This window comes from Puccinia triticina, chromosome 10A (assembly GCF_026914185.1).
Source record: "Puccinia triticina chromosome 10A, complete sequence".
NCBI classification, from domain to species: Eukaryota; Fungi; Basidiomycota; class Pucciniomycetes; order Pucciniales; family Pucciniaceae; genus Puccinia; species Puccinia triticina.
In genome coordinates this window covers 3,985,287-4,012,329 of record NC_070567.1, presented here as the reverse complement: position 1 = coordinate 4,012,329, position 27,043 = coordinate 3,985,287, and the positions used below count along the sequence as shown (strand labels likewise).

The 27,043-nt window shown below is 45.7% G+C and overlaps 2 protein-coding genes across 2 annotated transcripts; one reads left to right on the top strand and one right to left on the bottom strand.

Annotated features, from left to right (window-relative positions):
- Positions 1–8,277: 8,277 nt before the first annotated feature.
- PtA15_10A383 (uncharacterized protein) lies at positions 8,278–11,043 on the top strand (the record flags this gene model as incomplete). Its single annotated transcript, XM_053160552.1, has 7 exons — positions 8,278–9,083; positions 9,154–9,236; positions 9,302–9,566; positions 9,643–9,779; positions 9,849–9,932; positions 9,992–10,681; positions 10,751–11,043. 7 exons carry the CDS (start codon positions 8,278–8,280, stop codon positions 11,041–11,043), a joined length of 2,358 nt encoding a protein of 785 aa, XP_053024515.1.
- A 10,824-nt stretch (positions 11,044–21,867) lies between these two features.
- PtA15_10A382 (uncharacterized protein) lies at positions 21,868–26,171 on the bottom strand (the record flags this gene model as incomplete). The annotated part of the gene is made up of 2 exons (XM_053160551.1): positions 21,868–22,659; positions 26,022–26,171. The coding sequence occupies 2 exons, from the start codon at positions 26,169–26,171 to the stop codon at positions 21,868–21,870; spliced, it is 942 nt and encodes a 313-aa protein (XP_053024514.1).
- Between the last annotated feature and the right edge of the window lie 872 nt (positions 26,172–27,043).

Sequence of the window (27,043 nt, the reverse complement as noted above, 5' to 3'; positions counted from 1 at the left end):
ATTAATTCCCCTCTCGAGGATGGGAGTCGATAAATTAATTTAACAAAAAATGACGGAATATACAAAAAAAATTATATCTTGTCACTGTTGTACCCAAACGCCCTAAAAACTTTACAGCAATATAAATACACTCTTTAGAGAATATTTTGAGCTTCACGGCATTAGTACTCCTCAGGGAGACCCTGTGTAGCCGGGGGCGTATTTGGCGGATTTCCTACTAAGGCAAACCCCCGAAACCTTATCTACAGTGCTCCAAATGGCCCCAAATTTTTTTGGCTATAGGTTTACACTCTTTAAAACATATGGTAAGCTTCAAGGAATTAGTACTCCTCAGGGAGACCCTGTGTAGCCAGGGGCGGATTTGGCGGATTTCCTACTAAGGCAAACCCCCAAAACCTTATCTACAGTGCTCCAAATGGCCTAAGGCAAACCCCCGAAACCTTATCTACAGTGCTCCAAATGGCCCCAAATTGTTTTGGCTATAAGTTTACACTCTTTAAAACATATGGTAAGCTTCAAGGAATTAGTACTCCTCAGGGAGACCCTGTGTAGCCGGGGGCGGATTTGGCGGATTTCCTACTAAGGCAAACCCCCGAAGCCTTATCTATGGTGCTCCAAATGGCCCCAAATTGTTTTGGCTATAATTTTACACTCTTTAAAACATATGGTAAGCTTCAAGGCATTAGCACTCCTCAGGGAGACCCTGTGTAGCCGGGGGCGGATTTCCTACTAAGGCAAACCCACGAAACCTTATCTACGGTGCTCCAAATGGCCCCAAAATTTTTTATCTGTAAGATTACACTCTTTAAAACATATGGTAAGCTTCAAGGCATTAGTACTTCTCAGGGAGACCCTTTGTAGCTGGGGGCGGATTTGGCGGATTTCCTACTAAGGCAAACCCCCAAAACCTTATCTACGGTGCTAATATTTTTCTGCCATAAGAATACACTCCGTAGAAAAAATTATAAGCTCCAAGGAGGTATTACACATCAGGCACACCTTCTATCAGCCGTGGGTCAGCTACGCTAACCATAGCTGTCAGTGTAGCGCAGGGCTGTGCAAATGTGCTATTTTTTAGCGTAGTGTTAGTGCAATTGCGCACATTGGCGCTCACGCTACGAGCACAGGGTGCAAAGCTATTCTAGTTTTTAGAGTAGCATTAGCGCAGATACGCGCAATTGCACTAACACCGCAAAAGAGCGCGCGCTACGCTGCGCGAAAGCGCTTTTGGCGGCAAGAAAGACCTTTTTTTTGCCAAAATAGCCTTAGCGCAAAAAGTAGCAAAGGAATAAACATTCTAGGAATGGAAAGTGATAAAATTTTTAATATTCATGTATGCATATGATGGGCAAAACCAAAAGACAACACAAACTAAAAATAATTAACTAAAAAAGATATAAAAATTGGATACAACTAGTAACGTGTAACAGGTTGCAAGAGCTTCCGGCCTACAATACAATCAAAACAGACAGAAAACCTTTGCTCCCATCGCAGAGCATCAGGAGTAGCTTTGGGAGCCCAATCCTTACGAAGAAGCTGGGGAGCAGGAAAGAGGACGGCGGTTTGCATAACAAGGGGAACAAAATGATCGTCGACAAGAGCAATGAAGATGGGTGGGTTATTGTTTGGGGGGCAGAAATGTGGTAAGAAAGTCTGAGACCAGCCAGTGGAGAAGTAAAAAACCGCTGTCTCAAACGTGTTGGCCATCACATCACCCATTGTTGGAAAAGACATCCACTTACTCCTACCCACGGGGCCTTGAGTTGCAGTAAGTCAGTTCACTACGCTGTTGATATTGTGAAAAAATTTGTGGTCGATATACCATTGACGGCGGTTCTTGAGTTCGTCAATCATTTCTTCCCGGATCCGCATATAATTGCCCTGTCCACGTCCCAAAGCCCAAGCAACCGCTTGGAATCCACAGTGTCCATCCGCATCAACATTTAAGACCTTCAGGACACTTTGTTGAATTAAAATTGGAAGGGACGAAATGAACGAAGGAATTTCCGGAGGTTCTTGCTCAGCGGGGACTTCAGGAGCCGGTTCAACTGGCGGTGGAGGAGAGGTTACATCTGGCGTTGGAGGAGATGGAGATGGAGGGAGCCGGTGAGCTTTCTTGATTGGGCGGAATTTCCTCTTGGGTACCGGTTGTTCTTCATCTTCAGAGACATCTTCCTGCTTTTTTGGTGGTGCGGGCTTTTGCTGGCGGGTTTTTGGCGGGGGCTGTTTTTCTAGAGGTTTCTTTGTTGGATGCCGCGGCGATGGGTTGTCTAGAGGTTTTTCTGGCGGGGGTGGGGATGATTCTGGCTCTTTTGGCGGGGCTGATTTGCTTTTGCGCGCGGGAAGTACCTTCTTCTTCAATGGTTCTTCTGCAACTGATTTTTTGATGGGGGGGGCGTCCTCTCTTTGGTTTCTGATCTTCAATCATCTTTTCATCTTCTTTTTTCTTCGCGGCGGCCTTCTGTGGTTCAATCTTGGCTTTCTTGTTCTTCTGGACTTGTTTCTCTTCAATTTGTCGCTTTTTTTAGACATGTTCAAAGGCAGACGGGTCCCGGCGAGTTGTTTTGGGTTTGTTTGGCGCCCCTTTGGGTCTTCCGCGCGTTTTTTGGGATTCAGTTGGCAGCTTGATGTCAATTACGGTCCCTGTGCCCTCAAGAATGTGGTTGATTGCGGCCAATTGAAGGTCAAGCTGGGCGGGGTTCATCGCAAGGAGTTTCTCTTTGATGGAGTCGATGGTTGAGAGGGCCTCTTCCCTTTTGTGTTTTGGGGTGGGGCGCATGCTCTAGATCAGAGGGAGGGACAGACAGTGAGAGTTAGCTCCAAAATATTCCCGACCCCCATGATTTTTCACCCGACTCCCAGGATTAATTTCCCGACTCCCATAATTAAATTCCCGACTCCCAGAATTAAAAATCCGACTCCCAGAATTAAAATGACAACGCCCAAGGCAAATGCGCGCTTCCGCGCGCCAAGACCGCAAATGACCAAAGAAGGAAAAAAGAGCGCAAGATTAAATAAGAAGCGTGGCTCACCTGAATATGCCATTGGGCATGAAACAACCCAGGGCTAAGCCTCTCGCCCGCGGCCATGATTTCAGCAATTTGGTGCTTGCAAGGGATCCCCATGCGATCCGAATAATCACCATGGCACCGATCCTTTTCTCCAAGGTTTTTGGCTTCCAAGAAATTGTTGAAGGCCTTGCGGAGTGCGTAATTTGTGATAACGCCTTGGCAGTCGTGGAACAACTTGGGAAGGTAGCGCAGCGTTGTGATCTTCTGCTGATGGAATTTTGCGGCTATTTCGTGGAATTGAGACTCCAGAGCGTTACTGATGAGCGTAATGACTGAGGAAAAGCTGTGCTGGGGGCCGAGAAGATGAGACTTGATGAATGCATGGGCCGATTCCATTCAAGATGTTGTTTGGTTGTCAAAATGCGCCAAATTTCGAGTCCAACCGTTTGAATAATGCTCCGCAACAGGGAGCCAGGTTTCTGTGACGTATTTTTAGAAAGCTGGACCGTATTTTGTTGAGAATCGGTTGAAAGACGAGCGGAAATCAGCCTGAGTTCGCAATTTTACCAAATTTGACCAATAACCAAGCATTTCCTTCTCTTGAGCTTGATCCTTGATTAATTTTGAGGCTTTGGCGAGGATATTCTTCTGGATATGCCACGCGCAGAGAATGAGATCGGCGTTGGGGAAGGTAGCATGGAGGGAGTTCATCAGCGCTTGTTCTCAATCAGTAAGGACGACAGCCGGGAGAGGAATATTGTGGGATTTGAAGACCGCTAGCAAAGCTTTGAGAGCCCAATCGTAGAATATTTTGGTTTCCTCAGCCATGAAACAGAAAGCCACGCTGAAAGTCTTGTTCGCGCCGGTGATTCCTGACACATGCAGCAAGGGCATCCGGTATTTGTTTGTCTTGTACGTGCAATCAAGAAGGATGACGTGGTGGTAGGCCGTGAGCAATTTGACAGATTGTGCGTGACAAAAGAATAGCGCCTTGAGTGTGCCTTCATTGTTGACTTTTTTGTCCGTGGTGAAATCCGTGTTGCGTAAAGTTTGGTTGAGATGAGCCACGGGGCTGAGACCTTGGAGAGATTCTAGTTGAGCCTTCCTGCGGGCCGCGTAGATGATACTGACAGTTGCTAGAATTTTTTTTGTTGGGGTGAGTCTTCTTGAGTGCTTCTAGAATAGCTGCGGGTCTCAAGCCAGATTCACCAAGTTTCTTCATTTCTTTGTACAGTGACAGAGTCAGCTTTCTATTTGAAGTGTGGGCGGCAGCATACAAGGACGGCGGATGGTTGTGACACGGGTTCTTGATGGATAATTTCCAGACATTGGTCTTCTTCTGGAAGTAGGCCGCGGCGGCAAACGGGCAGTTGATTAATCTTGTTGATTCAGTCTTGGCGTGCGCTTTGCCAGGTCGTCTATTTTGATCTGGATGCCCGCCCCTAAAATTCAAAAAAATAGATGAATAATATCAGCCCACAGCTAAAGCCAATGGGAGTTGAAAAAAAATTGTGGGAGTTGGAAAATTAAACATGGGAGTTGGAAAATAAACTTTGGGAGTCGGGTAACAAAAAATGGGAGTCGGAAGATTAAAAATGGGAGTCAAGAAGTAAAAAACCGGAGTCGGGACAAAAATCGTGAAAAATTTGCAAGGTGAAGTTTTTTGCGGCAAAAGAAAGGTGCACACTGGCACAAGAGATCAAAAAATAACAAAAAAACTCACCTGTCACACTTCCAGGTCTTGCTTTTCCCCGCTACACTCCTCCTGGTAGCAATGCCATACCCGTGACGGACAGCAACATCTCTTAGCACAGCGGTTATCTCCTCCAGATTTGCGTAATCACCAGCGGGAGGCACGGGAAATGTGTAACGGGGATTGCCAGTCTCCGGATCAACCTCAAATTTGTCTTCATTGAAATTCACCACGAATTGTGCCGCAGGATCTTTGGCGTCTTCTTCTTCTGCGTCCGTATGGTACTCCTCATTGTCGTCTCTCTTCTCAGTTTTCTCAGATATATCCTCAGAATTTTTTTGAGCTTTTTCTTTGTGATTTTTGATCTTTTTTTGGTTGATTTCTTCTTTTTCTTGATTTTTTTTGGTTTTTCTTCATTTTTCGCGGTTTTTTTCATTTCTAGCAGGGGTTTCATCTAATGTACAACTTTCACTAGTTTTTTCAAGGATATCTAAACAAGATTCTAACAATATTTCAGCTTTTAACTCATTATAAATTTGATCTTGAGTTTCTTCTTTCTCTTTAATTTGATCATCATCTTCAGAGTCTTCTTTTTCTTCACTTTCTTTATCTTCATCGTCATTTTTTTGGGCTAGGAGTTCTTGGGTCAGTTTGAGCAGATCCGGGTCCAAGTTCGCGTCCGAGTGCGAGTAAGAGGCCGGGGAGGCTATTTCCGTGAGGGGGAGCGCGTTTTGCGACATTCTGAGCGTCTAGATTGTCTAGATAGGCGTGCGGTGAGCGTACGTTCGGGGGGATCAATTGATTGAGGCTAGTCGTCTCGTCTAGTCGGGTTGGCGGTTCAATCTGGGAGTCAGCGTGCACGGTTGTGGGTGCGCGAGATCCACGTCGACTCCCCCGGGATGGCTTTAGGGGGTCGACTCCCGCTTTGAAGCGGGGAATTAGTATTCCGACTCCCTGGTGGGGGGTCCGAAAAAATAATCTTGATTAATTAATGAAATTAATTAATCGACTCCCAGCCTGGCCGTCGGAATTAATATTCCGACTCCCAAAATGCTTTAGGGGCCGCGCAAGGTCGCGCGGACCCAGGGGAGACGTCCCGGGAAGGTCTGCGCGACATAAACGACTTTTGGGAGTCAATTTATTAATTCCTGGGAGTCGATTTTTCAACTCCCTATCTTCGGCCCTGTTTGGCAGCGTCATTATTACGCAATAAATAATTGGGGCATGCCCCTTTACATTATGTAAAACATCATTTTTGGGCCTGATCTTTTGGAAGTGAACAATCAGGCTTTATGAAAGCTTACTTTCAAAAGACTACACCCCGGGTGCACTAGAACGTCTGGGGACGGGCTGATCCTTACGTCTCACGACAGGACCTTCCCCGCAACAACATACGGCCCAGTCACGGGCCCCATGCCAGGCCCCACAACGGCTTCATGAAGCCGTCTTCCACCCCCTTGCCCAATCCGCCGTCCAAACCCCATGTCACCAGACAGAAGCAGCCGACGTTAGTCGGCTGCTCGCAGCACGTCCACCAAACGGAGTGGCCAGAACAGACGGCCAATACACAGTGGCTCATAAACCACACGGCCAAAAAATTGCACGCCACATGTACGGCACCCCACCACAACTACCGCGTGCAACCGTCTGCGGCAAGATGAAACTGGCAGGTATTGCCTGCTTGCTTGCGGTAGCGGGGCGCAATGTGCAACGCACAATGCCACCAATGACCGTGAGAAATGTTAGAGTCATTGTTTATTGCGCACACATCCGGGGTAGGTAACAATCTACCCGGAAAAACACACACAACAAAACAAAATACACAAAAGTGAAGGTGAAAGCGCAGAAAGAAAAGAGACATACAAGAGCTCTGTACAGGGGGGTTAGAAATTTGGAAACCATATATAGATTGAGAGCAGAGCCTCGCCGGGAGGCAGAGCAGCATTTTCACCATCTTCACCATGACTCCAAGCTCGGTGGGTGGCTGAATTATGTCCACATCAAGCTGAGAGAAGGGAGTAGCCCCTGTGGCCAAAGGACCAAGCTCAATTTATGCAAACTGACCACCCGCCACCCGCAGAGCCGAAAAGTTTGGCCTCTTGGTGACACTTTGATAATGCAAACAAGATCATTGCTGACACGCTAATCCGCAACCCACATCAAATTTTCTTCAAACTCCAGCACTCATCATCTGCGGGGATTGGATGCACTTGGAGGAAGGCGGGCTGGAGACGCATGTGGACCGGCTTGAACAAGAAGAGCTGAAAAAAACAGGTGTTTGACAACACCTAAGTCATCAAGAAAATTGGGAGGGTGTGTGAGGGAGAGTGAGAGCTTATATACCTGAGTGACCGAGGCGCCCAAGATAGCGACAATGAAGCCAACCACAAGGAGCGGAAGGTCACGATCCGCGCCTCACTGTCGTCCGCCAACGGGATCAACGCCAGCTCGTCCTCCGACGACACTTTCAAAGGCTGGCTTGGGTCTAATTCTTTGTGCGCCAGGGTTCCGGAGCATGAGCTCGGCGGCGCCGGCCGGTCAGCTTTCTCCCCCGGCGTCAGGTCCCCTCCAGCCTCCGCACGCTCCTCGATAATCTTCTTGGCCGGCTTCTCCCCCACCTGCTCGCTTGCCGTCCCCCATCCTGCGCGTCAGTTGGCCCCGACTGTCTTCCACTAGCTTCTTCATTAGTTGGAGCAGTTTCAGCGTCGACCCTCGTACAATTCCAACCGACTTGAGAAAGCTATCCATCCTCCTCCTCCTTTCTTTGAAGTGTCTAACTTAGTATCTAACTTGACAGAATTCTATCTACACATATATATGTGACTTTTTTTTGTAACCGAACACAAATTAGAAAAATAGGATATCAAATCTGATGATTTATGAAATATGACAACCACTAGAAATAAAAAATGTATCTATGTACATAACTGCGTGGCGGGTAGCCATGTCTGTGATGGGGCTGTGTTGTGATGCCATGCCCGTGGCTGGGTGGTATTCTTGCCGGGACGAATACAGGGCATTTTGTTTTTGACGGTGAGCCAGCACAGTCTTGCAGCACCGTCGTAACATGGTGGGATTGCCGGCTCATCGATGGCAACTCGTGCCCGACGGGGCTAGGAGGTCTGCTGTGTGGAAGGCTAGCCTTACCCCGTCGGGAGATGGTGATTGGCGGTCTTGCCTCACTGGGACCTCTTTTTGCCGTAGCTGCGGCGAGTTGATGTCAAATTATTGCCTTGGGCGGTTCGACGACGAACTTTGAAAATTATGCGCCCGTGGTGTATTGTAAAAAAATGTTTTTTACAATACGTAATGGTATTGCATTTTGAACATTACGCTGCGTAATATGACGCTGCCAAACAGGGCCTCTCTTCATGGGGAGGTCCTCTGTCTGGGGCAGTGTGAGTGGCTGCTGTGCCGCAGTCTGAGCCCTTGTCTCCCCCGGGGGGTGCTCCCTCGGTTGCAGTGTTTCGCCCCCTGTGGGGTAGTGCCCACCACCCACCACCACACTCCTTCGCCTCCCTCGAGGACAACAACGACCAGCAACCACTCCCGATGTTCGGCCCCAAGCACAGCATGGACTCCCAAGCACGCCCACTGAGTAAGGTTGACTATTCCAATCCCAACGATGACATCCTGAACGAGCACGACCAGCTCCACCAGCAGTCCCCGCACTCCGCCAAGTTCCAAGCTGAGAAACTTCCTCCTTCGAAACAACGCACCAAACCATGGGTCAAATTCGGACTCCCAGCCCTCCTCATCGCCATCCTCCTCGCCGTCGTCCTCGGCGCCGTCCTCGGCAGCCGCCACTCCTCCAAGGACGGCGGACTGCCCGCCTCCATCGCCTCCGCGGGTGCCGGTCTCAGCGCCGGAAAGGACACCAACCATGTGCTCTTCTCGGGCTACAACGCCTACGGCGTCCCCCAATATCCCTCCTCGGCCAGCCAGCTTTTCAACACCCCGCCCACCTTCTCCACCTCGGCCAACCTCGCCTGGGGAACCGACCCCAACCCGCCCGACAAATCAGGCTCCTCCGTCCGCCAGGACCATCCCCGACTGTTCGCCCCCGCATACAAGTGGGACCGGCTGCCGGCGCTCATCAAGGTCGACCCCTACCTCAAGAGCTGGAACGATACCATCTTCGCCAATGCCACCATGTTCTACAACATGGAACCTACCAACTACTCCATCGACGGCGGATTCAGCGGCTCCGGCGTCCTGGATGTCGCTAGAGAGGTCCAGCTCCGTCTCAAACATTGGGCCTATGCTTACCGGCTCACTAAAGACACAAAATGGGTCGACCGGTCCTGGAGAGAGCTGCAGACTGCCGCCGGTAACACCACCCAGCCCTTTGGTCGAACAGGCAACAATTGGAACACCGAGTCAGGCACCTCTCTCTTTCTTTTAGAGACACAAAAAAAAAAAAAAACTAACCCTCATCCGTGCCTCTAGTCACTGGCTAGACGTCGCTGAATTCACGATCGGCTTTGCGATTGCGTACGACTGGATGTACGAGGCATGGACGCCGGAGCAAAGTGCGTACTGACCACGTCCTTTGCTAGAAAAAAGAAAGAAACTAAGAAAAACGTGCACAACACAGGGAACGCGATCATGTGGTCGATCATCAACCTGGGGCTGCAGAAGGGCATCCAATCCCACGCGACCAATGCATGGTTCCTGACCACCAATGGGAACTGGAATTGTGTGACCAACGGGGGCATGGTGGTCGGCTCGCTGGCGATCATGAACGAGGACCCGACGGGCACCGCCTCCAAGCTGCTCCCATTGGCGCTCCAGTCGGCGGCCACTAACTGTGTCAATGCTGTCTCCCCCGACGGCACTTGGAGCGAGACCTCCGACTACTGGTCCGTCTTCCTCGCCCCCCCTACTCTCTCTCCTCTTGTGCTCACCAATACTCACACCTTTCTCCGCTTTTCACAGGTATTTCGGCTCCCAAGGCCACGCACACATGACCTCTGCTCTACAGACTGCAACTGGAAGCACCCATCAGTTATTGACCGCCAACCCGTCCTTCAACCTCACCGGGCTCTACCACATGTATGTCTACGGCAACACCTGTAAGTCTCGTGCTCCTTTACCCAGCTCTTTTTTCTCGCCATCCTGACATCGATGCACATGGTTCCCAGTCAAGGCAAATAACGGTGACTGTGGCCCCAACAAATACGTGGCCACTGCCAATCCGATGCTCTACTACGGGGACCAGTACCAAAGTAAGCTGTTTCCTTCGTCCGGGGGTAAGACTGAGGAGCTGAAACCACATACCCCACAGTTCCGCGATACATCCTCTACCAACGAGACCGAGCGGATGCAGCGGACCCATTGAGCATGTTCTGGTACAACCCGCAAGCCTCAGGGGGCTGGTTTATCGACCTCCCGCTGGACCACAACTTCGGGGACCCGAGTGACGCCTGGGTGTCGATGCGGTCGTCATGGACGAACACGGAGGGCATGTTTGCGTCACTGAAAGCGGGCAACTTGACGGGTCACCAGACGCATGGCTTCCTGGATGCCGGTGACCTGACATTAGACGCGATGGGCGAGCGCTGGGTGGGCCAGCTGTGCCAGAACGACTACCTTGGCGCGGGCTACTTCTCTTCCGAAGGGATCAACAGCCAGCGTTGGCTGTACTACCGCTGTCGCACGGAGGGCCAGAACACGCTCCTTCTCGGCGGACTGAACCAGAACCCGCTCTCGGTCAGCCCCGTCACCAAGTTCGAGTCCACCGGCGACACCCAAAACAACATCAACTTCAACGTCAACAACGGGCCCTCTACGGCCCTCTGGATCGCCGACCTCTCCGAGGCCTATAACGGAACCAACATCAAGCGCGGCCTCCGCTTCCTCAACGGCCGCTCTCAGGTCCTTCTCCAGGACGAAATCGCGGCCTCTACTCTTGCGGCCCAATGGCGCATCCACACCAATGCGACGATCACGATTGCCGGCGACGGTGCCTCTGCCAGTTAAGCCCTCCTCCCCTGCCCCCCTTGTCAGCAGAACAAAAAAAACTGACGATGGTCTTCGTGTGCAGACATGAACCTGAACGGCAAGCAAATGACGGTGTCTATCGTCTCGCCCGGGGGCGCCAAGTTCGAGACCCTCGACCCCGTCCGCGTCCAGGGGGCCCCACCGGTGCCTGCAGGCTCGCCCGACCTGCCCAACCCGGGCGTAAAAGTGCTCGCCATCAACCTGCCCGCATCGACCGCCTCGACGACCGTCGCCGTCCTCTTCAGTCCCCAATGGAACGGCAACTCGGGCGCTGCTAAGGCTGTCGGCGCTAAGATGGTCGCGCTGGACCAGTGGAGCTTGGCGTCCCATAATTAGCCGCTTCGTCCGCTCCGCTTCACCCCCTTTCCTGCCCCGACGATCGCTCGCTTCGGGATAGAGCGGGGGCTTTTTTTGTGTCCGGCAGTCCTTATGTACCTCAAACGCTTCGATCAAGCACATGTGACGATTCTTATCCTCTTATCAGTCCTCCTTCCTCACTCCATTCCGACACTTATTTATTTATATACTCTCTTAATCATCCGGCTTTCTCTCTCGCGCCCCTCCGCGCTTCTCTAGCTTCTTTCGTCCGGGAACCTTTCCCAGAGAGTCTCTCTTTTGCTGATGGACTGTCGTTTCCTTTGCCTTTATTTTCAAGTATTTTTAAAGACTGTTGGTTGGCAAAGAGGGGGCCTTGGTATGACATGTGGATGTTCAGCGGGCCATCTCACCTTTCTTTTCTGTGGGTGTTTCACGCGGGAGGGGGTGGGGGGATAGAGCCGGTTGTGAAGGTGAGGCAGGTGGCTGGTTCTCTGAAGTGAGAGGCACCTTCGATCCAATCCATGCTTTCTGGCCGCCAACAAAGCTCCATGCCCAGCACTTTTGCTCCGTACTTTGGAGAAGCCGCGCCTGATCACTTGAGTGTGAACTGCCCTCAACATCCGATCTGTATTCTGGCACACTGGATACTCGTGGTCGCGGGTCTCGTTGGCCTTCTCCGATGGAAGTTCGTCATAGAACGCCGATTTGACAATAGGTAGACCCCAGCTCGTCACATGAGTCTTGTTTTTCACCCTCTGCATGTATGCACCCTTACAATCATGACAGTGAATCTTGAACAAGGATGCTGAAAAGGTTGATGGGAATCCATGTCTGCATGCGTATAGTTTTGAGACTCTGCTGCCAGTAAGTACATTGCAGTATATAATGAAATCGGCGATTGCATTTCGAAAAGTTGGCATTTGGCACTGTAGCTCAGTTGGTAGAGCACATGCTTAACACCTGATGAATGTGTCCGCATGTTGTCGTCGGTTCGAGCCCGGCCAGAGTCAATCAACTTTTTCATCGGCCAACATTTTTGACGTTAGTGTAAGCAGCACAAGTATCACAAATGTGAAGCTTTCCTACATAGACCAATGTGAATTTGGGGTCTTCTGCTAGGCGCGGGCGGGATAGGCCTTCGGAGCAGGAATGCACTTTTGTTCATCAGCTTCAGCACCTCAAAGCTCTTCAGCTTTGCGATTTGGGGTCTCCAAACATATTCCTTCCCCTGTTCCCTCTAAAAAGCTGGAATTGCAAAGTTCTGAGAGGCTATGATCAGCTCGGAGGAATCCCGCACTGGCAATGGATCTCAGGAAGGTCCAGGGGACCCACGTGCAGCGCTCTCTGTAGGAGAGGCTTGCGTTAAACTTAACCCAAGTCCCTTGCTGCAGCCTGCTGCGGGCGTCCGGTCTTGCAAAGCAAGCTGTTGGATTTTCATCTTCCTTCTGCCTCACTCTCTCTTCCCAGACTCCCTTGAATACTTGAATCCTCACACTTTCGCTTGTCACCACAAATGGTTGTCTTTTGTTACTTGGTCATGCTGCTTTTCTATTGTCCCGCTGCGCTCCTGCTTTTTGGGCTGGGGAGTTAGCGGCAGCCACTGTGCTGTGCTAAAATCACCGCTTTCTGCAGCGTAGCGCAGCTTTTCAGTCTTGCCAAAATGTACACTAATATCTGCCTAGAGGAAGGTTTTGAGGAGCACTTGTTTACTTTTTTTTTTGCAAGTCTCATCAAAGATTGCTGCAACCAACTTCCTCAATGGGATTTAAGCACTTAAAAATATTTCGGTGAATCATTTTTTTTTTTTTTAGTGCTTATTGATTTTGACATTGCGCACTAGGTGAATACTAGGTTATGTAAATATATACAATGATGTTAAAATAAAATACATAGTAGAATAAAACTAGTTATTTTTAACGTTGAGTGATGTAAACTTAAATCCAAGTGGTTTTTTGAAGGAAGAAAAAGGAAAATGAAGAAAAGAGCACCCAAAGAAAATGATAAAAAGAAAAATCCTTCTCTTTTATCGAGTCTGAATCTTCGCAAAAGCCGAGTACGATCAACTTCCGTCACAACTGCGGCCCAGACAGCGTGTTATGTGGTTGCTCAAGCCACATACCCTGATGATGAAAGCGGGCAGGAAGTTGACCGAACCCGACCCCCACTAGGATCCAGCCCGATCTACCCACCACATGCATGATTTGAAAACAGTACAATAAAACGTAAGCAAATCTCTCTCATCTCATCTCTTTTTTTTTTTGGAACAGATAACATCATAAAAGAAACTGATAACTTTTTAATCTTTTTCTTCAATATAGATTTTGATATTCTTGAAACGTTTGGTGTCGATAATGAATTTAGAAAGAGAGTCAAAAGTCAACGGATTATTGAGTAAGTTCTTTAGCGAGTTCGGATTGATTTTAACTCTATTTGATATTAGATTGGATCTAAATTGTTTTCTTTGTTCAACGTATTTTCTACAGTCGATAAGGAAGTGTTTGACCAATTCCGGTACCTGACAAAAGTCGCAGTTTGGAGAATCGAGTTTGTCGATATGAAAAAGAAAATCGTTCAAGGGAGAATGACCCGACCGAAGTTGGTATATTGTCAAACTCAAACCCCTTTCAAGTCGATTTAACGAGTCGAAAATTTTCATAGGTGTGTTGGTTAAAAGAATCTGATTCCGACTTATTGGGTTCTTCTTTTTTTTGAAGGTGAATTTAGATCTGACTGATTGTTGAATACTGGATAATGATCTTTTCTGATGATCGAGATTAAAAGTCCGGTTTCCTTCCGCCGCTCGCTTTGCAAGTTGATTGACCGCTTCATTCTCTGGAATACCGACGTGTGCCGGACACCATAGGAGCGAAATCAAAAATCCATAAAGCAATAGCGCCTCCATTTTTTCGAAAATCTGAATGAAAACATGCTGGTTTGATTGGGGACGAGGTGGTTTGGCGATGACTTGAAGAACTGCTTGATTATCGGAAAAGATGTTGATCTGATTTGAAAAAGGTAACCTATTTCTTATAAATTCATTCTTGATGATATCAAGACCAATGTTGATAGCTTGAACTTCAGCTTCGAAAGCTGATGCTTTATTGGAGTCATTGATTCAACAAGCAAAAGAGGCCGCATTATTGAGAAGGGTCGCCGAGGCCGATCCTTTATCTGGTATATTAGAACCATCGGTAAAAAGAAGAGATTCATTTTTATCTTTTTTATCAGAAATTTGGTTAGTTACGACATCTTTGGCTATATTTTTTTAATATTAAAATTCTGGATTTTGAAGCTGAAGTTAGACCACGGAGGAATAATATGCTGATGAATGGTTTCAATAGATTGAAAATCGTAATCGGGGATTAAATGACCATCAAGAATATTGTGAATAGAAGACAGGTGAGTTGATGGGTGATTGTTGAGCTTGTTACTGATTAGCTGTTTGATCGGATGACTGTTGGGGGCTGATAACTTTTTACAAATATATAGATGACTTTTTCTCTTGAGTACATCAAAAAAAGGTATTAGTGGCGAGTCCCTTTCGAGGAATTTACAAGGAGTAGTCTTGAAAACACCAAGAACAACTCTAACAGCTTGATTATAAATTTTACTGATAATATTTTTAACAGCCGACTCATTTCTTTTCGAAGCCCACACACAACTGCCGTATAGAATTCTTGAACGGAGAATACTAATAATTAAATTTTTGGATTGTTGTAAGCCCAGCCCATACGAACAACAAGAGATTCTAATAAGTTGATTAGATGTGTTAACCCCACATTTTTTAACTTTCTGGAGATGAAGAGTAAAGGAAAGTCGAGGGTCAAGGATGATGCCAAGATACTTGACCGAGTCAGATTTGTTCATGCTGATGTTGCCTAGGCGAAGCGGACGGACATCAATTGATTTATGAGTAAACACCATGAAGTTTGCTTTCTTCTTATCAAAAATAGCATTGTGTTTCTTTCCCCAGATTAGTGATTGACAACCCTCACTCTCAAGTGAGGATAAAGCGCTTTTGAGTTTTTTGTTGGCCACGAAGTGAGTAACATCATCAATAAATCCTAAAGAAAATTTATCTTGACTCAAACTAAGAGGAGAATTTATTAGTAGACCCGAATTGTATATTATGTATAAAATAGGCGACAGAGGAGAGCCTTGAGGAAGGCCACAATTCAAATTGAATGATGGGGAAAGATAATCATCCATGCAAAGAGGCGTAGAACGATCTGACAACAACGAGTGGACAATAGCCGACAAATAAGGAGGGATATTTAGTTGAGTTAATGAGTTGATTAGTCGGTCTTTAATAACCAAAGGATAGGTTGATTTAACATCAAGGAATAATGCTGTAACAATTTTATTTTCTCGCCATTTCTGGCGAATCCAGGAGGTTAAAAAAATATTAGCATCATCAGTACAAAAATTAGCCCGGCCTCCAAAATGGCCCTGAGCTAAAACTTCACTATTTTCAGCCCAGTAAGTAAGAGTTTCAAATACTTTTCCCAAACATGAAAGCAGAGCTATAGGTCAATAAGAGCCCAGAAGAGCATATGAATCCTTATCCGCTTTGCGAATAATGACTGTGATTGCATGTCTCCAGAATGTCAGAAAATATCCTAGCCAAAGACACGCTGTAAAGAGTTTGGTGAGTAGGGGGTTGATAATATCTTTACTCCAAAAGAGAACCTCATTAGCGATATCATCATGACCTTTGGCCTTTTTTTTGGGTAATTTAGATAGAATGTTATCAACTTCGAGGTGAGAAATATCCAGAAAAGTGAATGAATCAGGAAATGACATGGGTTGAATGTCACTCGTGTCGCAGTCGATAGTAACTTCCGAAGTGCCTTTAAACAAGAGTCGAGCTTGTTCTTCCTTATTGGAGGTGAGTTCATCATTCTTGTTAATCAGTGGTGCTACACTGCCGTTGCTACATGGTTTAGTGAACTTGTAAGCTCTAAAGATTTGATGATCTTTGCTTTCAGCTAAAAATTTTCTCCAATGGTTTCGTTTTAATTCGAATACTTTATCCTTAAATGTTTTTTGCCAGTAATGATAACAATCACACGCTTGGACAGAATGCGCAATCAGCATCCATTTGCGAGCTCGATTTCTGTTTTGGACGATTGGTGAAAGGATTTTCTTGTCCCACCAGGCCTTGACTTTGTCCTTGTTAACGTTGACTGTTTTTTTTTGACAATCAATAGAATTTTGAAATGAAGTGGTTAGTTCTTTAGTAACTTTATCAATATCGGCAATATTAGAAAGGGGAAGATTGATAATCTGATCAATCCGTTTTGACAAATCAACACAAAATTTATTGACATCAACATTTTTTAAATCAACAGAAAGACGAGTAACTGGAATGACATGTGGGTTAAAATTTAGTTTTAAAACAATAGATTGATGGTTGGAACCAAAATTGGACAAAGAGGTACAACACGAATCGACAAATTTGAGAGCAAGGAAATTTCCCCAAGTGAGGTCGATAACCGTTGGACTTGACCTTTTATTGATAAAAGTAGGTGATCCTTTTTCTGAGACGATCTTGAACCCATTACGACCACAGGTTTTGATTAGATCTTTAGATTGTTGATGCGAATGTTTATAATTCGATGGGTTCCACAACCAATGATGAAGATTGGAATCCATAAAAAGGAATGTTGGGATTTGGCGATTGTTGTGCGCATCAAGCCAGTCGGAAATTTGCTGAATGCCTTCAAATGATTTTGGAGGATTATAGAGATTGATTAACCATAATTTTTTGATTTGTTCATGTTCAATATCTAAATCAACGGCTGAAAGAATGCGAGAACCATCACGAATCGGATGAATTTTATCAGTGGAAAAGGATTTTTTAAAAAGGAAACAAATTCGATGTTTGTTGTTATAATCCAGAGGCGAATGATTTGAATCCAGAAGACCAGTCCAATTTTCATAGTGTGGAAGCTTGAGAGTATGAGGATTGATCCATGGCTCTTGAAGAACCAAGATTGAGAACTGAGAATCCGAGTTTAAAGCATTTGAAGTGACCTCGAAAGAATTATGGCAATTCAGCTGTAAAATTTTGAATGTCGCGGATACCATTTCTTCGGAAGCGTCGAAAGAGGAGGCGGAAGGACTGGGTTGATTGATTTGATTGGAACAGGGATTTGGAAATAAATGGGTGTACCTACTCATTGATTAATGATGTTATGACGAAAATTCTTGGTTTTGAGAGGGCATTTAAGACTCATGGGAGAATGATAAAAACAAACATTATCATTGTCGAACTCAGATGACGGATTATTCTTTTTTTCGTACTGAATACACTTCACACATTTATCATTACCAATATCAGAAGGACAATCTTTTGAATTATGAGAATCGCCACAATGTTTACATAACGGATTATTTTTACAAAGTTGTGCGGTATGACCGACTTCTAAACATTGGAAACATTGAATTGGGGATTTCTTGTAATGGGCACCGGTGAGAGGTAAATGATTAAAAAATAAACTACCTTTTTCGATTTTGCGCGCAAGATCTTTATCAAAAAAATTGACAATGATCAAGCCATGCAATTTTTTACTAGCTTGAGGGTTACCAAGCCATCAAGCACTATGAATGTGGTCTGGATGAATAAGGTTTTCCTTGCAAAGATCTGCAAGTGTAGCTTTGTTTGCCGGGGTAAACAAAATTGGAACAGAATGAAGAATGACCGGGAAAGTTGATGGAGGAGTGATAAGAGTAGAATCACATAAATGCGTCCACTCATGCTTATGTTTGAGCAACCAATTTGCCGCAAAATGAGTTTTAGTAAAGAATTTAAAGTCACCTGATGGTAACTGGGAAACACCTTTAACTGTAAAAGGGGTCCCATCTGGTGAATTAGCCTCAATATCTACAAGGACTTTATTAACTTTCAATGTAATCTCCGGAGGAGACATTTGAAAAAAAGGGCACGAGTCAGGAACTGATTTGCGAATAATAAAAAAAGCTGGTTTGAATTCATTAAGAATTCGATTAGAGGGAGGGGGACGAGCTATATGCGTGCGAGCAATAGGGGGAGTGATCTTATTGGTAACCAAAGCCCAAGTCGGAGCTTTTTTGGGTTCAGCAAGACTTGCTGAATTAAGCGACTTTTCAATTGAATCTAATCTAATAGTGATCTTCTCAACTATTGATAGAGTTTGAACGCTAGCGATTTTCTCAATCGCTAAAAGCGGAGAGAGGGACTTAACTTTCTTGGGATTGATGAAGATACTTCCATCAGAGTTTGGGTTTGCAAAGATCTCTGAAATCGCTGTGAGAAAACCCTTTTCGGGAATAGCAGGATTATGACGGGATTGGGAGAGGGGAGGGTTCTGAGAAAAATCCGATTGAGTCGGTGTTTGAGAACGGTCAACAGACCGGTCAAGAGAAGAACCGGAAGACATAATGTCTCCCATCTCAATGGTCTTAGACCATCCATCTTGATCGACCCGAGAATCAAAACAATTCTTGGGAGGCATATTATGGGTCATGCCACCCGAATAAGGTTGAAACCTTGTGGTCTTTTTAGGAGGGGGATCGGAAAACTCAATTTTAAACGATTCGGAAGGGAAAGGATAAACAGGGATAAGGATGAAGATAAGGAGGTAACGGAGTTGAGTCAATAGGAGAAGAGATGAAGATACTTTTTGTTGTTTTTGGACTTGATTTTTAGGATCTGAGAGTTGGATGATTGAAAAGGTGGTCGATTTTTTGTGGTTGAAGTTGAGTTTTTTCTTTGGTGAATCATGAACAAAAACAATTTCAATTCAGCCTATCTATGTATTTACCAAACCTAATCAAGCTTAGCGGGGTATGTCCTTCTAACCCTATACTCCCTTCCTATTACAAATACCAACCCACACACCCACTGGAAGTTAGTTGGAAGGATGGCTCTCAATCTGATACCAACTATGCTGAGTTGCATGACTTTCACAGAAAGCTGGGACCAAACTGATTCTTAGACATAATTTCTGTGCCCAGAGGACCCTTTTACTGTCTCTGGTCTGCCCTTTTCATCTTGTCTGAAATTCTGTAACAGGCAAAATGTACGTGGCAATCTGTCTGAAGGAAGCATAAAATTTGCGGGGTATGTTGCTGTAACCCATCCTTCTTATTTTGACAGTCAAAAGTGGGTGGCTTCAAAAGTGAGACTCAGATTCATATCAGTCTGGATAAAGGTTTGATCAAGAGTGTTTTCTGTTAGGGCCTGTACCATAGCAACTCAAAAAGCAGTTTTTCGGCCGGAAATCTGCTTTTCTTACAGAAAACAGTTTCCCCTCAAAAACGTGTACCATAGCACCCGTTTTTGGGGGGATCCAGTAATCAATTTCCTTCAGAAATTGCCAATTTCCAGAAACAGGTCTGACCCTGTTTTCTCAAGCAATTTCCACACTTGCTGCGCCCGCCCGTCCCACCTCTCGGACGATACAACACTCTCATCCCGGATAGTCCTGCCACCAATATAAAGTATTGGTTTGAGAGGAGCTCTGTCCTCCACCTTCCCAGACCATCTATCATATAGGTCCAAGAGGAATCCTCCCCTCTTTCCACCTGATATAACTTGATCGGTCCAAGAGGAAGTAGTGAACTCTGGAGTGTTCCCCTCGGACCAATACAATGTGTAGGTATTGGTCTGAGAGGATCTGTCTCCTCTTCTCCCTTGGACGGAACAATCTAATTCCTTCATATCACTCAAAACCACCCCTTCTTCCTCTCCAACCAATTTGACTAGATCGGCTCAAGAGGAAGAAGGGGTGTTTTCCCCTTGGACCAATACAATGTGTCTGGGGGTGGGGGTTTGTCTCCCTTTCCCCTTGGACGGAGCGGTCCGTTTTCCCCTCGGACGGAGAGATCCGTTTATTGGTCAGGACAGACTTGTCTGCCTCTTCCTCTCTGACCAACACAGCTCAATTGGTCTGAGAGGAAGGAGAGGTTTGGCCCTCCTGCCTTCCGTTGTGGACCAATACGTGTTTATCGGCCTGATGTTGAGGAACCCCATTGGCCTCAGACTGCATAATATATGTTTTATGTATGTACTAGAGTCCAAAGCGGCTACGCCGCTGCACTCTCAGGGGTCCAACCTCCACCTCCATCTGTGAAACTCCATAAAATATTATGCGTCCTATGGGAGTTGAACCCATGTCTCTTATATCCATGTCAAGTGTACTAACCACTGTACTAAGTACGCTTGGATATGAATGGCTGCAGGTGGGTGAAAGAACATCCACTGGTGTCACATGAAGATCCCTAATTGAGGGTAAGACCTGTAAATGACAGGTCATTAATGAGTGACACCAGCAGGTATGATAAAGCTAAGAGTAGCAGAACCACAACCTGACAGCCCCCCGTGCTATGAAAGGGGTTTATCATACCAAGACTCCATAATATCCTAGGTATCACGCGGTAGCGCTGGGCTCATAACCTGTGAAACTCCATAAAATATTATGTGTTCTATGGGAGTTGAACCCATGTCTCTTATATCCATGTCAAGTGTACTAACCACTGTACTAAGTACGCTTGGATATGAATGACTGCAGGTGGGTGAAAGAACATCCACTGGTGTCACATGAAGATCCCTAATTGAGGGTAAGACCTGTAAATGACAGGTCATTAATGAGTGACACCAGCAGGTATGATAAAGCTAAGAGTAGCAGAACCACAACCTGACACCATCCACTTACCCCCCATATTCTGCACCTCAATGCCTGCCAAACACCCTCACCACTGGCACTCCCCATGCCTGTTTGACATTACAGCTCCCCCCAACTATTTTCCACCAGGAATCCAAAATAAAACCCTAAAGCTATGACCTCCACATCTTTGAGTTGCATTATTTTTTAGATCTTCAGTTCACACTGTGCCCAATCACCCTTCACACTCAGTTTGCAGCATATAATTCAGTTGTTCTTGGCATAACATCTCATCATCTCAGTTAACAAGTGATCCAGGAAGGTCACAATTTCATAGCCCACTATGAGCCCTGATGTGCTCTAAATCAATTAAGTGCCTTTAGAAAATTGAATTATAAGTGACAGGATAATACAAATGCTCCTTTTGGAGCTTGTATATTAGGGAATAACATTGTTTGAATAGCTCTTGTGATTTTGATTGTGCTGTGTGTTCTTGAACTTCATCCAGAGGCCAGGCTGAAGCCCCTTACCCCGGCAGAGACTCAGAAACTTCTGCTACTCATCTGTTTTATGGTACAGGACAAGGATTTTCAGTGTGTTTGTTTTTCCAAAGATCCTTTAGCATGGATCTTGAACAAGGAATATCAAAATGAGGGATAAATGTGTGGGGGGTTTTTTTTGAGAGGGAGAATCTGTGCCTGTTTGGTCAGCATGTGAATTGTGCTCGGCATGACTTGCGGGAGCGCGCTCATGTCCCCGGTGGAAGAAGAGGGAGGAGCAAGCAGGGCAATAAGTTACGAGGCGTCCGTCCAAGCCGGAGGCCAATGAAGACTTACCCAAGCGCGAAAAGAACCGCACCCAATACTCCGACCCCTTGTCTCCCAAGAGTCCTCGTCTTCCAAGCGGCATTGTCTCCCCAGCATCCTCGTCTCCAAGCTTCTTCCTCTTCCAAGCGTCCTCGTATCCCAAGCGGCCTTTTTCATTGAGATGGGGGTCTGGGTAAGGCGAAGGCCGGCCGCTTGGCTTGGCGAGTCCAATAACGGGCTCGTGTGTATCCTGCAGGTCAAGGTATGCCCAACCAATTGATCCACCCAAGGCTGGCTGATTGTTGACGAGGTTCAGAGCTTGGTCACACAGTGGATCCGTGGCTTCAAGGTTGAGAATCAGAGCCAACTTCTCCTCTGCGGGGACGGCCTCATCCGGCTTGTTGCTGATAATCTTGATGATCTGGTTGTGGACAAGCTTGCCAAGGTTGGCCTTGAAAATGACGAGGTTGTAATTTGGATGGGTTCAATGGTGTTTGTGGGGCCCCAGGCCCGAGGTCCGTCGTGGGAAGGGGAGCAGCAACAGGAGAGACAATGTTGAGGCTGGGGGCGCCGTCTGGCGCGACGCTCAGATTCCCTGTGTCATCTGCGATGTCTGTGTTTGGCTGCGTGTGCTCAGTGCGCTCGTCCAGAGCAATTGGTTGGTCTGTTGGATCAGATCTGCCGGGCGAGCCAGGCTCGGACGTTGCTGCAGGGGCAGGGCACAGTGTGAGATACACAGGTCGCGGCGGAGCAGCGCCAGTCGAGCCAGTGGGCTTGATAGACGAAGATGATGGCAGTGGCGCAGGACGGGCCGCTGGTGGTAGAGGAAAGCAATTGGTTGGATGAGGAAGTTGCTCAGGCTGAGGGGTGCAGGTGCGGTTCGGCTGGGGAGAGGAAGACTCTGTGGGGTTGCTTGCGTCCTGCTTGAACTCATAGTTGACGACAGTGAGCGATGAGGCGAGCGAGGCGGGAGGGTTGAGTAACGGAGGGGACCATAACGTGGGGGACAAAAAATTCCCAGACCTGGGACTGCATTGTATGTGGCCGTTGTTACTGGATGTGATCTTGGTGAGGGTTGCTTGATTATGTATGTAGAAGGGGGTGGCTGGGTGTGGCGCGGCGTACGTGACAACAGTCAGGCTGGTCAAATCAAGCTCCTGGTGCGGGTATAAGATGTGACTCTGGATCCAATTAGTGATGGTCCTCTAGGGCATCCTCCGTTGCACTTGCGCGGGTTGATGTCTTCACAGCCCCGACTTTTGCTTCTCACACTTGTGCCAGGCTGAGCGGGTTAACTCTGGCCCCTTTTTACCTGTGGCATGTCACAGGCTGGGGGGTTGTTAAATGGTTGCGTCTCTTGTAAATTAGCTTTTTATTTTTTGTGTTTTGTTTGGTTGTTATCTCATGATTAAACCCTTGTATTTAGATATTTTTTTTGTAAACTGCAGGGGAAACCCTGGATTTTTTTTTTGGTAAATCTGTGGTTTTAATAAACTTAGATGTACATACATAGTCCGAGCGGAGAAGATTCTTGCAGCAAGGAACTCGGTGAAGGAACTTGTGGTTATGGTACACGTTTATGCAGAGCTGTTTTTATAGCTTGATAAACAGAATATTGAAAAAAAGAAAGCTGTTTTCCTCGCGCGGGAAAAACAGATTTCGTATGGTACAGGCCCTTAGTTTCATCGGAGATTGTTTTGATTTCTTTTATGTTATCCTGTATTCTGGCCCTTATCCCAACACCCAGCAATAACGTCAGATATTTAAAGAACTGCTTTAGATCAATCTGGGATTTTTTCTGTCTGCACAACAATATTTTTACTACTCACAAGCCTGCCAACTTTCTCAGTATTTGCATCTGAACTTCCTTCATTTTTCTGAAAATGATTTACCACTCAATTCTCCTTAGCTCCTTGATTGTTTCAGTCTTAGTGGTTTTACCTGAGCTGAGTAATGGGATGGAAGCAAGTAGTAGTAGCATAAAGAAACTAGGGATTGAAGATAGCTTAGAAGGTATGCATTCAAATTTTTATCAAGTGCATCTAGAGCAAGTAACATAGAAATGCAAGAAACTCAAACATCTTGTTGATTATCTCATTGCCACTCATCATTGGCAAAAAATACCAAAGGAATTTCATGCAAAACAGATGAAATAAACTCTGAATTAGATGCTTCAACCCCCCCAAGAAAAAAACAAAAAACAGATGAGTATATTTTGCCTGAAAAGTGTCAGTTCATTGTGATCAAAATAAATTGCTGAATTTACCAAGTTCAAAATTATGGTTCTGATTGGTTTTCTTTTTACAGGCTTGCGCATACATGAAGGCCAGGTTTTGAATCATGGTAAGTTGTGTTGTAAGCTTTTTATTTTACTAGCCCAAGATGGGAAATTGAGGCAATATCACTTATGATCATATCTTTATGTAGAAAAGTTTGAATTGGTTGAGAAATACTTAGAACAAATTTCAGTCTTGGGGAAAGAATTGAACCAATATCTTTCTGCCATGGAACAAAGTGCTCCACATCTTGAATCTCAACAGGTCTATGATGCAAGAAAAACATTTGAGAAATCTGAGAAGAATATCAACAACCTTGGCAAATGGAGGAGGTTGAAGTTATGGAATGTCAATACATATTTTGCACCAGATGAACTTACTGAATGGATTCTTTCATCTGGGAACAATAGCAAACACACAAAAAATCTCTCACATGTGATTCCACCTGAATTGTCTGTATCAATATTTGATAAATACCTTCCAGAATTTGGCAATTTGGTTTTGAAAGAAGTGATGAAGCTTGTCACTGATCACAAAAATGTATTCAATGATCTTTACATCAAGGAAAACTTGAAAATTTTGATTATTCAACGCCTTGGAAATATGCAAAAAAGGTTGTTGATTTTTTGTTGGAAAGTGAAATTATTAATGATGGGATGGTTAGATGTATGTTTGAAGATGATAGGATAGTGAAAGAAGCTATATTTCATACTTCTCATTTTATTGATGATTACCCCCGTTTAAGCCCTTTGGCCAGAGTGCCCATACAATTTACAACACAGTGGTACTGGAGTTGCTTTGACAAGTTTCCTTTAGGTGATTCCTGAATTTTTAAAGAAATAATCAATTTACTGTGTTCAAATGCTGATCTGAATTTATTTAACCAAACAAAAAGTTTTGCAAAAAAAAGATAAAATCATTTTTGATTTGGTTTCTCATGTAGAATATGTAAAGAAGATTGGTCAAGATTCAGTTGATGAGATGACATCACGGTATTGGGAAGATGAATCAATACCAGAAACACTATTGAAAAATTGGAAAGAAGTTTCAAACTTACTTTCAACTGAAAAATACTTCAGGAAATTGCAAGCTTTCCTTGAAGCCAACAAATCAATGTTTTCAGAAAGAGAAGATGTACTTGATGCTCAAAAAGTAATTGACCCACTTGGATTCAAAAAGGAAATGGTCAATGCAGTTTCCAAACTGGTTACAAAATGCCCTGAAATTTATCTAGATAAAAGATATGAAAATTATAACAAAAAGATTGTGCCAGCAATTTTCTCCCTCTTGGGATACATTGAAGCTAACCTGTGTGTAGGAATCATCAAAGAAGTGTAAGTGCTCACTTCAATGATACTGAATGAAATTTGAAGCTAACAAAGCTAATCTCAAGATGCATTTATTCATGAAAGAATAAATTATATTCCTTTCTTAGATTTGATTCCCAAGTCAGAAGTTCTAAGAAGAAACTCCAAAGAATCTGATTTTGAAGACATGGTTAAGCTAGGTTCACTTTCCTCAAGAGGAACTAGCACAAGTTTCCTTTCTATAACTTATAGAACTAGAGGCCAAGGCGGCTTTGCCGCTGCAGTGCCCAGCCCCCAGCAGGCACCCCAAGTCCAGGAGCCCCCCACCCCCCCCCCCCCCCCCCCCCCCCCCCCCCTTCACCCACCCAACTTGACTTGAACAGGCCAAGGTGGCTGCACCACTGTAAAAATACTGGTGTTTTCTGTTTCAGAAAACCACAAAACTTAAGATCAAGTCATTCTAGACTTAATCTTGGAATCCTATGTTGTGTAAATTCTAAAAAGATCTGCAGGGGTAGCCTAAGGTCTCTATTCTTTTTCAGCTCTTTTATGACTACTCTCATCAATTTCCCCCTAGTGGGTGGAAAAAGCTTGATTTCAACCAAGCATCCCAATTCCAGCCCTCATCATGGTCTTTCCACCCCCCACAATTTAATAAAGTATCATTTTTTATTCTCAGTTTTTATGTTTGATTGAAACCATTTGCAAAATATACACATTTACAACCAAAAACTGTCACCTTCATGGTTTCTCAAGTTGTGAAAAATAAAATGCTAGTGTGTCAAGTTGTGAAAAATAAAATGCTAGTGTGTTAAACATTTCAATAAACCTAAAATAGTTTGATATGGAGCTTGTTTAATGACACCTACTATTTCCCAATATGTAAGGTAAGGGTATGTAAGGGTTTCTTTAAAGGTTAAACACAAACACATGACTCACATTTCAATGCTCACTAGTGACGGGGTTGTTTTCGCGGCTGAAGAGGGCTGCCAGCTTGAGAAGCGAGGATTTGGCTTCATCAGCAATTTCGACCGTTCCAAGTGCATCGACCACGGCTCGGATATTGTCCAAGATGTCTTGGGCTTTGGTTGAAGCTGTTGTTTCGGCCATCACCCACTTCGCTTTCAAGTGCCGGGCGCGGTAGATAAGTTGATCCTTCGTGCTTGTTGAGCTTGAGGAGGTAGATGAGCTCGAGAAAGGATGGATGCTACTGCTGCCGTGACGACCAAGCGAAGATGGAACTTGAAGGAGCTCTTCGTCGAGTAAGTTCGACGTTGCAGACATGTGTGATTCTGATCGTGATCCTCCAGCGCCGACATTGGATATTCTGGTCTTGATGGAAGAATGCGAGCCCGATGGAGTTGATTCGGCAAGACGGTTGACTTCATGCATCACGCCTTCTCGGCGGAAGATGAAGTTGTAATCATCTGGCAACTTGGCCAAGAGGAGGTCGACCATCTGAAGGCCATACATGGCGAGTGAATTCTGATCGCGATTGGCGAGGATCGATGCCAGGAAGCTAGCCAAGGGGATGGGCCTCAGGGTTCGGGTGAGATATTCGGCTTTGCTGAAGTAAGCGATCTTGAGGACAGCAACGAGCGCTTTGAGCCGGATTGTGTAGCTGACGCTGGCACCGTAGACTTCCAACAGAGTCGGAAGCAAGAGTGCATTGAAGCGCCGGACGACCTGTTCGCGTGAGGTTGATTGGAGAAGTTCGATTCGATGGGCAATGGCCGCTTCTTTGCTGGACTCCTTGTTTTGTGATGAGGAGCTGTAGGCTAGGGCGGCTAGTGCCCTCGCTCAAATATCGGGCTTGACGTGTTCGTCCATCGCGGATCGTAAACCAGGAAGAGAATTGGTAGTTTCGTTGAGTGGCGCCGGAGCCTCCGGAACGCTGGTCGAGCTGCCTTCTTCCCCAAATCCTGGCAACTACGGTTTAGACTACGATCATGACAACCTCCGTGGACTGATATTCAAGTGCT